Source organism: Diplotaxodon limnothrissa, linkage group LG7, assembly GCF_057381915.1.
Source record: "Diplotaxodon limnothrissa isolate DT_005_m linkage group LG7, D_limnothrissa_male_GT1.1, whole genome shotgun sequence".
Lineage (NCBI taxonomy): Eukaryota > Metazoa > Chordata > Actinopteri > Cichliformes > Cichlidae > Diplotaxodon > Diplotaxodon limnothrissa.
The window spans coordinates 58,238,360-58,252,369 of NC_140602.1; the positions used below are offsets into that span (position 1 = coordinate 58,238,360).

The 14,010-nt window shown below is 40.3% G+C and overlaps 1 protein-coding gene across 1 annotated transcript in view; it reads left to right on the forward strand.

The window, feature by feature from the left end:
• The window catches only part of ttc28 (tetratricopeptide repeat domain 28), a 167,029-nt gene extending 154,162 nt beyond the window's left edge, over positions 1–12,867 (forward strand). The window contains exons 23-34 of the mRNA XM_085358541.1: positions 1,153–1,297; positions 1,418–1,597; positions 1,756–2,324; positions 2,414–2,661; positions 3,328–3,452; positions 4,697–4,774; positions 4,869–5,028; positions 5,535–5,611; positions 7,329–7,458; positions 10,840–10,947; positions 11,048–11,675; positions 11,757–12,867. Of these exons, the coding sequence (XP_085214667.1) occupies positions 1,153–1,297; positions 1,418–1,597; positions 1,756–2,324; positions 2,414–2,661; positions 3,328–3,452; positions 4,697–4,774; positions 4,869–5,028; positions 5,535–5,611; positions 7,329–7,458; positions 10,840–10,947; positions 11,048–11,675; positions 11,757–12,867 (3,559 nt within the window). The remainder of the gene's footprint in view (positions 1–1,152; positions 1,298–1,417; positions 1,598–1,755; positions 2,325–2,413; positions 2,662–3,327; positions 3,453–4,696; positions 4,775–4,868; positions 5,029–5,534; positions 5,612–7,328; positions 7,459–10,839; positions 10,948–11,047; positions 11,676–11,756) is intronic.
• The last annotated feature ends 1,143 nt before the right edge of the window (positions 12,868–14,010 follow it).

Below are 14,010 nucleotides of genomic sequence, written 5' to 3' on the forward strand. Positions count from 1 at the left end.
TAAACTGCGAGAGTATATTGGCTATATGTCCAGAGGGTGCTACTTTAGGTTTAGCTCTGACTTTACTTAACTTCACTGCATAGTGAGTTGGTACTGCATCTCCTCTACTACATTATTAGCAACAAGCTTTTTTCAATTTATCTTACATTGAGAGATTTGGCCAAACTAAAAGCTAACTAGTGGCTAACCAAAAATGCAAAACAAGAAAAAGAAAAAGCCCAAAGTTCTAATTTTAATTCCAAAACAGATGATAGACAGGCAATGGGGAAAATAAAACAGGTAAAGAATAACCAAGTTCATGAATCATAGCAAAAGGTCATAAACAAGGACCACAAGAAACTGCTGGATCACTTGGCTCCAAAGAAAACAGGACAGTCTATGAAGTGTGAACTAACGGACAGGAGGTGTGCATGTATACTGTACATTGGGAAGGCTGGCTGGATAACTGGACACAGGCAAGACAAATTCGAATCAAGTCAGTACCCCAGACGATTACTAAGAAGGGACAAATGATAACGACAGGAAGTGAACCTGACATAAGTCCAAAATGACCAAGAATAACTCAATAATACAGTATTTAAACAGAAATCTACAACTATGAGAAGTCCATTTTTCACAACTTTTTTTTCCCACTACATTTAAACATAACACAAACTCTACAAGGTGTTGCTACACAACGAATAATTTAAACATTTAAAACATTTTGAAACATGCAGTGAAAAATCGGATCTAATTGGAAACTAAACAGATCATCATGATACAAAATATGGGCACAAAATATTGCAGTTGCAGTCATAATACAAAGGTCTTCATAGGATTAGATACATTTAACTTGTAAGAAGCTGTATGCATAGGAACTTGAAGGGAAACAAAAACATTGCAAATATGTTTTTATAGTTACTTGAATTTGCAAAACTTCTGTTCATTGTGACAAAAAAGGAAATGTTAAACTATAACACATTACTCAAAATCCTGATGAGCAAGTTAGCAAGCTAACATTACCATTCAGTTAATATCACCAGTGCTTAAGTAGAGCTTCATAGAGCTGCATGACTATAACATCATCATGATTATAGGTTCATAGCTGTTTTCAAACAGGATAACTATATGTTGGAGTGTATTACATTTCTTGTGTATTTCTGCCTCTAATAGAAGCTGTCAGAGCATGACGAGTCTGTACAGTACCACTGTATCTCCAGTAAAGGACGGCTTATCTTCTCCCCTCTTCAGACCAAGTAACACTGGCAAACCTCCTCTGCGGGCCCTTTATGACTTGCTCATAGCGCCAATGGAAGGGGTATGTATGTGTGTCTCCAAGGAAAGACTTATATTTCAATTCACGATTTGAATTTGTCTTCTTTATGGTTTTTCACACAAATCTGTGTGTTACGATTGCCCTCCACCTCTCTCTATACAGGGCCTGATGCACAGTAGTGGACCCGTGGGTAGACACAGACAACTTGTGTTAGTTCTGGAGGGAGAATTATACCTAATTCCATTTGCCTTGCTCAAAGGCAGCTCCTCTAATGAGTACCTGTATGAAAGGTTCAGTCTAATTTCTGTACCTTCTTTAGCCAGCCTGGGAGCAACAATAAAGGTAAGTCATTTTGGTACCCTTTGATTTCTGATAATCGATGTAAAGTAACATATATTGTATTTGTCAAACTATTCCGACATATGTGTTTATTCAATTAATTATTTAAAATATTTATTGCTTATTATAATATTTCTGTATCAAATGTGTTCAAACTGCAGCCTCATGCTCGACGCAGTGGACACTTATTTTGTCCAGATGGAGGCTCAATGGCTGCAGTGGTCGGTGCACCTCATTTGCCACCGAGTGTCATGGACCGTTGGCTATGGGGGCCCTTACCCTCAGCCCAAGAGGAAGCCCTGTGGCTGGGAGAGCAGCTGGGATGTCATCCCCTAACGGGAGCCAATGCCACAAAGGATCGCATTTTAGCAGCTCTGAGTCAAGCAGAGTGTGTTCACTTTGCCACACATATATCTTGGAAGCTTGCAGCTTTGGTCTTTGCCCCTAGCCAAGAGCATGCTGGAGGAGATGGGGCAGGTGGCCGACCAAAGGAGAAATCACCCCGCAGGATGTCAGTGTCAGGCGAAGCAGCAGATCAGGGTGGAAAAGTGAAGGGTTTGTTTTCAAAGAGCAGCCCAGAGAGACTCAGAGGAGCAGATGAAAGGAGTGAGGATGGTGAAAGTGTGTGTGAGGTAGAGAGTATCTGTGATAGTCCACCACTTCAAGATTTCCTTCTTACTGCTGCTGATATACTGGACCTTTGTCTGACTGTCAAACTGGTGGTCCTGAGGTATAACTATTCACAGATTTGGTTTTTTACACAGGCTTTTCTTAGCTTTTGACTGTCCCATGTAACTCTTTGACCCTTTGCCACCTCAGGTTGTACCCAGAGTCCGGCAGCAAGGTAACAGCAGATGGAGTTGTGGGGTTGACTCGAGCGTTCTTGGCTGCAGGGGTCCAGTGTGTGTGTGTCTCTTTGTGGCCTGTGCCAGTAGCTGCCTCTAAACTGTTCACACACACCTTCTACACAGCTCTTCACAATGGGACCAAAGCCAGTGCAGCTCTGACGGAAGCCATGAAGACACTGCAGAGCAGCAAGCACTTCTCACACCCCTCCAACTGGGCTGGTTAGCAAACAATCATTAATGTAAAATACTAAAGCTTGACTCAGTTGCTTTGAGCCACAGCACGCAGACACAAGAGGAGTAGCTGTAAAATATAGTGGAGCATTTATCAGCTAACCAATTTCTTCGTTCAAATGAGCTAAAAGGAACCAATTAGTTTGTACAACTTAGCAATGTCAATGTCTGAGATATGTTAGATGATACGTAAACGCTATAAACTAAAAAAAAGAATAATTGTTGTGGCCACTGTATCCAATATGGCAAGTCTGTTGGGGTGTTACTGGTCAGCAGTGATATGTGTGTTCAAGCAAGGTATGAGAAAGAGCAAACCATGAACTAGAAGTGGGCGGATCAATCCAATTATCGATAGCATTGATACCAATGCTGGTATTGATTTTGGGTCGATACTAGTACAGCAGGATCAACACTTTGTTTCTATTCTTCAAGTTTATTATGTAGCCCACTGTGTTACATAAGTTATTTACTGGCGATGAAAATTTTACCTTAAACATGTCATGCCTATTTTATTCATAACTTACAGCACATTTAAACAACAGAAGCTAACCCAAGGTGCTTTGGAGACGGCTACATTTACATTTCAGAACTCCAAAAAACACAGTTTCAATATGCACGAGAAACCGAAAGATGTGTTTTGTTGTATTTTTTTAGGTTACATGCTTATTGGCAATGATGTAAAGCTGAACAGTCCCATGTCACTGGTTGGCCAAGCCCTGGTAGAGATCCTTCAGTACCCAGAGAGGGCCAGGGATGCCCTGAGAGTGTTGTTACACTTGGTAAGACTTCTTCAAACTTTGCAGTCTCGCTTTCTCTATTAGTTCTCTATTAGTAAGTTTAAAATTCAAAAGATGAATTTAGATATCAGTTCAATAAAACAACAGCCGATTTGTCATAAATACTACTGGAAAATCTTAAATGAGCATGACTTTAATCACTTTAATTAGAAATGTGGCTTTTATTTTTTGTCAGAGCATCCAAAGATTAACTATTGTAAAGATCACAAATGTGAATACTGGCTTAACTGCTTTTTATAGCAGTTATTTTATGTCATTTAATTAAAGACTGTTGATTGAAAAAAGTTTTTAAAAACCCATATGAAAACATTATATTAAGTTTAGATAATTCATACTGAGCTATTTTAATGACTTTATGACTTTGCATCAAAGAAGTATTGAACAATAAAGAAAGTCATTACATTCAGCGCAAGGTCTGTGTGAACGTGTTAACCTACTTTGACAGCAAATTGCTTTTTTTCTGCAGTGCTTCTTATCTCTACCCCTCTTGATTTGGGGACATCACTTTCCCTCCATCTAAGGAAAAAGAATTCAAATGTGTTAGCGAGACAGACTGGGGAAACTATACTTAGCTCTCATGAAGATCAATAAAAATCTAATACAGTGAATCATAACTTTAGTTATCATCATCAGACTTCCATCAGAGCATGTTGCCGAAATTTCAGAGTCATTGCGGTTCCAGCATGTTGGTGTTAGCTGATACCTTAGAGCATTATGGTCACGTCTGGCTCTAAATAGCATGGCAGGGGGGTAAAATGCTAACCTAACATTAAAGCCTTAAAGATGCAGAGTCCAGAATGATGTCAGTGAGTGCTGCCATTGTGGCTACGGTCCTCTTTTATGGAATAAAGTGCAGTATGAATGTGTGAATGAGGCTTGTAGTAGAGCTTAGACTAGAAAACTGCTGTATAAATATCACTCCACAATCCACGCACAGAGATCTGAGGTATCAATGAGAAATGGTAAAGCTATTTTCTGGTGAATTCTGGAATTAAAATGCTTCTTAAGGAAGCACCCATGATTGTGTTCAACACAAAGAAAACATCTTGATTGCTAATGAAATGCATGATTATCAATCAAGATGTTTTCTTTTAATTTTCTTTCAGTTTTGTCCTGTCCAGAAAATGTTAAATTGTTTGTGAATGGCACCTCAAAACACATTTTTCCCACATCTGAACATTCCAGTCTGATTAAATAACACAATTTGTGCCTGTTTCTGTCCACAGGTTGAGAAATCACTACAGCGCATTCAGAGTGGCCAGTGTAACCCAATGTACACATCGCAGCAAAGTGTGGAGAATAAGGTCTGTGTGTTGGTCTTTCCTTCTCCTTCTCTTTAAATGTCAACCTTTGTGTATTCTCTGTTCATGTCCACATGTCTCCTCTGTGCTGGGTAAGGTCGGCGGGGTGCCTGGGTGGCAGGCCCTACTCTCTGCAGTGGGTTTTCGGTTGGACTTCTCTGGTAGTGTTGCTGGACTCCCTGCGGCAGTTTTTTTTCCTATGTCAGATCCTGGGGATCGACTGCAGCAGTGCAGTACCACTCTACAGTCACTGCTTGGTAACAGAGTTTTTCCATTATTCAAAACATCTCCTATGTCAGTCATACTGATAAAATCATATTTGTTTAATGTACAGTATCTCACAAAAGTGAGTACACCCCTCACATTTTTGTAAAAATGTTATTATATCTTTTCATGGGACAACACTGAAGATATGACACTTTGATATAATGCAAAGTACTCAGTGTACAGCTTGTACAACAGTGTAAATTTGCTGTCCCCTCTAAATAATTTAACACACAGCCATTATTGCCTTTACATTGTATCAAACTATCATATCTTCAGTGTTGTCCCATGAAAAGATGTAACGAAATATTTACAAAAATGTGAGGGGTGTACTCACTTTTGCAAGATACCCTATATTAGCAAGAGAATAATTCAGATTATATTTTTATTTCAACTTATAGCTCTTTTGTAAAATGTTACACTAGGTTGTATTAGTTGTTCGTGATCAAGATATGACAGTGCTATAGAAATTTCTGATTAACTTTCTGTGCATCCCCAGGTCTTACTCCTCCAGCCTTACAGGCACTCTGTAAGCTGGTCACAGCATCTGAGGCTGGAGAACAGCTCATTCATAAGGTACTATCATGTTGGACAGGTGGTCATGACAGTGGTTGAAGAACTACGCACATCAAAAAATAAGATCTCCCTCCACCACCTGTTTTTATTCTTGGCCTTTACCTAAGTAACGTTGAGAGTTCCAAGCTCAAAAAGCTGGGGGATGGTATTATTGTGTTGCTTAAACTTGGGTGCTCTACCAGAGGCCTCGGAGTTTGGGTGTTCTATTTTAGCTGTACCAGGGGCTGAAGGACCAACTGGTGCAGATGCACTCTTCTGAACAGAGACCTCTGTTTTGGGGTTACAGCTCCTAATGTTTCTATTACCATTGGGACAACTTTGGACTTTACCTTCCACATCTACTCCAGTTTCTCCTCCTGGCCCTGGTAACTCTCTATTTTCTTGTGGCCCTTCTTCCCAGTGTTGCTGTCCACCACTATGTCATGTTGGTTGGCCAGTAGCTGCTTGTCTGTCTGGAACTCAAAGTCCGACATGACCATACCCCTATTATTCTTAACCACCTTTGCAGTGCCTCCCCCCCCCCTCCCCCCATCTGAAAGTGGGGACTTTTAGTCCATATGCAGCTCAGATGTTCCTGTACACTATTCAAGGCACTGAGTCATAGGCTGAGTCTTATGGTCAGTCCAGGCAGAGCTCCGGTCGGCTTGCCTGATCTTAGAGTCCTGGTGTAAAAACAGCAATTCTGTCATTGTAGGTAGCTAAGCGTCATCTAGTTCACTTCCAATGCTTCTTCTATCAGGGTCGGCTCATTGTGTCCACACTGCTCACTCATTCCCACTGGGTTGTAGCCTCTCAACCTCTAGCTTTGATAGTAACTGTGTTCTACTGATGTTGCACCATTAATTGATGCCCTGAGCTATTAGGTGCTTCTTAGTCAGTGAAGATGTTATATTTCTATTCATCCATAGTTCCCACATGCATTGCATATATACAGAAAGAGAGAGATTTCCATTTTTTTCCATAACTGTAGGGAAGTAAAATTTACTGAATATGGTTAGTAATCTAGTTCATTTGCATGACTGCTTTCTGCAAACACACTCAACACTGCATGCATTGTTGTTTCCCAACCCTAGCATGCATCTGGTCAGCATGGTCATGAGATATTCTGCACACTTGTCTTTTAACCACTCATAACTAAAACAGATTGCTTGTTGGTAAAGTTGGTAAAGTGCAGAGCACCCCCCACTCTTCACTCTAATTTTTCATTTTGCAGTCATTTGTTTGGTTTCATCATTCTTTGCTTGCTGTAGCCCTCCATAAATACTATATGGGTATCATCAAGAATTGCCTGCATAAGCACATCATCATTCATGCATGGCTGAGAATACAGTAATTCAAACACAACAATTACACAAAAATAAATAACTAAAGTTCTGTTTCTTCTTCTGTCATACACACCTCACAAAGGCAGTTAAAAGTGTGGCAGGAATGGTAAGTGTTTCATGATGAAACTTCTGGCTTGAGTTCAAAAGTACAACACTCGTCAAAGCAGGCACAAACACATTCAGACACTAAGATGTTTTATTTGAATATTCTTTGTGAAGTGCGTGCTTTATCTGTCCTTGTTTATTGAGAATTGTTGATTTACACTGGAGTATTTTTATTTAATACAATCCTTATATGTTCTCAAATGTGAGGTAATAAATAAGTTAAAAACTGAAAAAGTATAAACACTCATCCAGCACTCCAGTCATTATATCTTCTTTCCTCTCCATAGCTTCACCAAGTGTTGGTTCAGTTGCAGTCAGGCGACAAAGAGCAAGACTTTCCACTGGCTCCCATTCAAGTGTCAATTAGTGTGCAGCTCTGGAGGCTGCCAGGCTGCCACGAGTTCCTGGCTGCACTGGGTGAGTCATCCTTAAAAGAAACTTAGTTTCACATTTTTTTTATACCTCCTTGTCAGTGATCTACTGCATCACCCATGTCAGTTGTAAGTAAAGAAAATGTCGGTAAATACTAGCACAGAGCAAAAAATTATGTTATAATATTCAGAACATATTGAAACACATCTATATGCATTGAGCTTCTGATTAAGGTTCTTTTATAGTGTTGTTTCTTGGTTTACATTGTAAATACTTTTGTTTATCCTTTTCCATCTGTCTTTGATGCTTATATGTCTACTTATTTTCCTGTTTGTCTTTGTGTGAGCTTTCATATCACCTACTGAACACCCCTTATCAGACACTTTTGCTTTTTACTGAATTATGTTTGTGAGAAAGGACTCAAGCTCTACAGTTAGTATGTTAAATGATAAAGTTCTTTGTAATGAATTGGAAAAACACTGAACATATATGGCTTGTTTGGAAGGGTTGTCAGAAGAAAGCCTTCTCTCTCTAAAAAGAACATGACAGCATGGCTGTTTTATTGCATCTGAACAAATAAAATAAAAAAATCTGGAACAATGTCCTTTGCACAGACAAGAGCAAAGTGGAGATGTTTAGCATTAAAGAAAAGCACCACCTTCAGCAAAAACCGAACACACCATATTAGCACAAACGCCTCATACCACCATCTGTCAAATAGTCAAAGTCAAATTTATTTATATAGCACATTTAAAACAACAAATGTTGACCAAGGTGCTGTACAATTAAGGTAATCAAAAGAAATAAAAACATCGGGAGACATGATAAAAGTTAAGAAAAAGAATAATAAAATTAGAAGATTTGAGTAAGAATAAGAAAAATAAAAGTAATACAAACTCCATCCATCCATCCATCTTCATCCGCTTTGTCCGGGGCCGGGTCGCGGGGGCAGCAGCCTAAGCAAAGAGGCCCAGACCTCCCTCTCCCCAGCCACCTCCTCCAGCTTGTCCGGGGGAATACCAAGGCGTTCCCAGGCCAGCCGAGAGATATAATCTCTCCAGCGTGTCCTGGGTCTGCCCCGGGGCCTCCTCCCGGTGGGACATGCCTGGAACACCTCACCCAGGAGGCGCCTTGTCAGATGCCCGAACCACCTCAGCTGGCTCCTTTCGATACAAACTCATTTTGATTTAAAAGCCATGGAGTAAAAGTCGGTTTTCAGACAGGTTTTAAAAGTGTCCAATGTTGGGGAGGTCCTGCAGTTTGTTCCATAATTTAGGAGCAGTCATGGCAAAGGCCCGATCTCTGTGCTTTAATCAGCCAGCAGCAATTGATCCGCAGACCTTGCAGGAGTGTACCAATTTAAAAGATCAGAAAGGTATGAGGGTGCTAACCCCTGCAATACCTTAAAAACAAATAATAAAATCCTAAACCTAATTCTAAAACTAACTGGCAGCCAGTGTAATGATGCCAGTATGGGGGATATGTGTTCTCGCTTGCGTGTGCCAGTTAGTAACTGTGCTGCAGGGTTTTGGACCAGCTGTAGACAGCTAACTGATGACAGACTAATACCAGAGTAAAGACTATTACAGTAGTCGAGGTGAGATGAAATGAAGGCATGGATAGCTCTCTCAAAGTCTCTAAAACAGAGAAATGGCTTCACTTTAGCAAGTAGCCGAAGATGAAAGAAACTGATTTGATTACAGCATTAATCTGTTTGTCAAACGTTAGATTAGAGTCAAAGATAACTCCTAGGTTCCTCGCAGAAGGTTTTTTATAAATTTCTAAGGGGCCAAAGTTGCAGTGGTCACAGGAACTAAACACAATCACCTCTGCTTTCTGTTCATTTAGGTTAAGAAAGTTTAAAGTCATCCATGCCTTAACATCCTTTTTAAAAAATAAACCCATAGGGAGCATATAAATTGAAAAGAGAACTGGGCCAAGAATGGACCCCTGGGGGACCCCACAAGAAAGTGGGTTTTTTGAGGATGATGTATCCCCCAATCTAACAGAAAAGCATTGGTTGGACAGGTAAGATTTAAACCACTCCAATGCAGTCCCTTCGATTCCGACAGTGTTCAAGCCGAGAGATAAGAATCCTATGATCTACGGTCAAAGGCAGCACTGAGGTCTCATAGTATTGAAATGGCAGGATCTCCCGAGTCAGTAAAAGTTAAAAGGTCATTAAAAACTTTTAAAAGAGCAGTTTCAGTGCTGTGGTGTGCTTTAAAACCAGACTGAAATACTTCACTAATGCCATTTTTATATAGAAAGTTGTGGCGCTGAAGAAGGACTAGGACTTTAGAAAGAAAAGACAATTTAGAAATTGGTCTGTAGTTGGATAAAATTGCTGGATCCATGTTTTGTTTTTTAAGAATAGGTTCCACCACAGTATGTTTAAAGTCAGCAGGGACTCACCCGGACTGAAGACTGCTATTGACAATAGACAGCAAACTCATGCCCACAGTGTCAAAAACATCAGCACTTTAATGACGTTAAATAGTGCTTACCAAAGCAATTTGAGGAAAATGAACGAACATCTGTGGATTGATTCCAAACGGTTCTCATGTTTCCTCATTTTTCCAATCTTGTCATTTAGGAATATGTTGGGTGCCAGGAAGCGTAACATGTTGACGATTTGACACCTAGCGTAAAATATTACGCCTCGAGAGTGAGAACGTGTTGTTTATATAGATTTTAGAGCCGTGTATACTCAAATCCAGATTATATCTTTTTCAGACAAGCCTCTGAATATTTCAGCAAGACAATGCTAAGACGCATACCGCAATTATAATGAACCCATGCTGTACAACGAACCATTGCTGTTGTACAATATGGCCAGGTGATGAACTGGCCTGTTTGCAATCCAGATTTTTGATCACCTGCAAACATCTGGCGTATCAAATGAAAAATACAACAACTGAACAACCAGCTGTTAAGTAGCTAGATTCATACATCAGACAAGACAACAGTCCACTCCAAAAATCCAGTAGCTGGTCTCTTCAGTTCCCAGACGTTTACAGACTGTTGTCAAAAGAAGAGAGTGGTAAACATGGACCTATTTCAACATTTTTTTTTTTTAGACGTGTTACTACCATCAAATTCATGCCCATGCTAATATGTTTCTTTAGATGGTACTGTACATTTTCTCAATTTAAACAATTGATATTTTTTTGTGTTCTATTGTGAATACATTATGGGTATACGAGATTTGTAAATCCTTGCATTCAGTTTTTATTCACATTTTCACAGCATCCCAACATTTTTGGGAATTGGTGGTTATATAGAATCATCATACTCATTTTGTAATCTAAAATGAATTAATAAAGTAACTAACTACTTTAGCAGTGAAGAACATAAAGCTTACTATTTGTCACTGAAGTACTCAGATTTGGCTTTTGGCTGGATTTTGTGCTCTGTCTTTGTCAGGTTTTGACCTTTGTGAAGTTGGTCAGGAGGAAGTGGTGCTGAAGACTGGAAAACAGGCCAGCAGACGCATCATGCATTTTGCCCTTCAGTCTCTTCTAGCACTGTTTGGTAAAAATAAGTTATGACTTTGGACTTTCTCTTTTACTAAATCTTTCCCAATTTTCAACAAATTTTTCAAATCTCTCTCTCTCTCTCTCTTTTTAATCAGACTCAACAGAGCTTCCCAAGAGACTTAGCATAGACAGTTCATCCTCCCTGGAGTCTTTGTCCTCCTCCCAGTCAGCCTCCCAGCCACACTCTTTACCCCTTTCCTTAGGTTGCTACCCACCTCAACCCTCGATTTTGCCCCCCATGTGCCCTGACAGCCTTTCCTGCGATGCCATCTCAGTGTACAGCCTCAGCTCCCTTGCCTCATCTCTCAGTTTCCTGTCTAGACCTGAGCCTGCAGGAAGTGACATCATCAGCCAGCGCTCACATCAACAGCCAGAGAAGCCTTGTCAAGGCGCGGGCCTCTACACCCATTCAGGTGGTGTATCAAGAGGTCGATTGACCAGTAATGGAGGAGTATTATCGGGAGAAGGAGAGGACGAGGAGTATGCGGGGTACTCCATTATAAGCAGTGAGCCATTAGGTCGAGGAGGAAGCGAGTGTGACACTCTGCCTCTACCTGCAGGACATAGATTTGGCAGAGTTGGTGCTGGGAGAGCATCTGCCGGGCGGCATGGGTATCCTCTAACAGTTTCCTCAAAGGGAAGCATCAGCACACCTACATCTCCAATAAAAGCTCCAACGCTGCCACTAACAGTTAAGAATAACCCCAAAGTCAAGAAGGAAATGTAAGTTCAATACTTTTTGTTAAGTCAGAAAGAGTTACTCTTGAACTTCTTTTAAATGTATCTATATGTTTCATTTTCCAGCTCAACTCCTCAGCGGAAAGGAAAAGTCAGCAGCTCTGAGTCAGACCAGTCGAGCACTGAGACAGATAGCACAGTGAAATCCCAAGAGGAAAGGACAGGACCTGCAGGACAACTGGATCCCCAGGAGCTGGCCCAGAAGATCCTGGAGGAGACTGAGAGCCACATGCAAGCTGTGGAGAGCCTGCAGAAGGCAAACCTTAGAGGAAAGACACTGAAGGGAGCTGAGGGCAGAGATGAGTCTCTCAGCAGACAGAAATCGGTGTCCACTCCAACAACCCCAACTTTGACTCCTACAAATGGAGCCCAAGGGTTTCAGCCCTCTGAGACCAGTGCATTTAGCCGACCAACAAGTAGGGCAAGTCTAAAGTCTCCTCTCTCACTCTCTAGTCATCTTTCACCGCTCTCTACCTCTGTCTCAATCCCTCCTCCAACTCGGCCTAAACCACCATCTCGCTCCTCATCACTGCAGAAAATCAGCTCAGTCTACAGCAGCCAAGCTCATTCATCCCCTTCGTTATCTCTCTCAGTAAAAGATCAGGGTTCACCTCTCCCTACAGTCTCCCCAGATGTGCACATACAGGCTCAGCTCAAACTGAAATACCCCAGCTCGCCTTACACTGCCCACATCTCACCTTCACGCTCTCCTGCTGACAGTGCTCCATCCCCAGCCCTTTCCTATTCCTCCGCAGGATCTGTTTCAGCCTCTTCTAGCCCAGCAATCACCCCTAAGCTGCATCAATCCAAACAGGATAGCAAAATCCAGGCAATCCACAATTTAAAAACCTACTGGGCCAACGCCAGCCAGAAACCCAACATGCCATGTCCGGCCAGCTTACTCCGAGGTGAGAATAAAAAAATGAGTACAGTTCAGAAAGATGTTTTGGGTTTGCTGAATCTCTCACCTAGAAATGAGTCTATCAGGAAAAATGTAGGGGAACCTGAAGACCACAACACTGATGACAGACCAAATGTTCACCCAAACCTGGAGGCTAAACCACCTCCATCTCCAGCTGGCCTTCTCACACATTCTAAAGGAGGTGTCAGACTTCCCTCTGGGAATGGCTACAAGTTTCTCTCACCTGGACACTTTTTTCCATCTTCTAAATGTTAAGAATTTGAATATTTAAAGTCCTGAACACAGATTTAGGAGATCAATCTTCTGGTTAATATCTGTGCTTGTTCAATGATAAAATCTGCCCATTTTCAGTGGAAATACAACTACATTTTTAGCAATCCCTGCTGAGTTGCAGGAATGAAAAAGTACTCATTTCATACCGATGGTGATTTTACATGTTACTTTTTTGTGAAGGGATGTAAATGTTTTTGAATGTGATGACTGTGCCTTCTTCTGGAGAGAAATGGAAGGGCATAATAATTAAGAGAAGTGTTGAATCTCTAGCTTTAATTTTGTTTTTATGACTGACTAGAGGGCATGTGTCTCAATGCCTCCATGTACACTGAACAGAAATGCTTTTAACCTGCAGTCTGCTTACTGAATGAACATTTTACATCAGCCTAAATGCTTGCTTTCTTTGTACTGGCCTGGATTCAATCTTGAGTTATTGTTTAATAATTATTGTTTAATGTCATTACTGTTGGTTACTGATGTCATTTATTTTGAGTGTTTTCTAATTATTATTAATATAATCGTCACACAATTTATAAATACAATTAAAACAATGAAGAAGTAAAGACAACTTTTTGATATTTTATGCTAGTTTGGTTTCATGTGTGATTGCCAGCATGGTGCCCAAGTATTTAACTGATTTTATAACATGCAGTTTTGCTCCTTTCTTTGTCTTGCTTTGATCACATACAGCAATGTTCTATAATGAAAAAAATCTTCGCACATTCTTTTTACTTATAATAAAAGCAAAATAGTAAATCTAGTTAAAAAAGGGGGGGTAAAGGGAAGAATTGTGAATGTAATTCTTAACGTATTATAAGGATATACTGGATATTTATGAAACCATTTGTAGATACAGATATTAAAAGTGTTTAAAGAGTACAAGCTAACCAGGTGCAATACCGGTACTTGAATTAGTAATAAAAAAAATTAATATTTTCTAAACCACATTATTGCATATTAGACACTTTAAATTAGCCATCATTGTCTTATGTGCTCTTAGGTATTCCAGTACTTTTCGTTAGTAATAGATATTTACTTTGGACTTTTTAATGCAGGGCTTTTGTTTGTACTAAAGTATTTTTATAGTCTATTATGAGTACTTTTACTTCAGCAGCTTATCTTAAT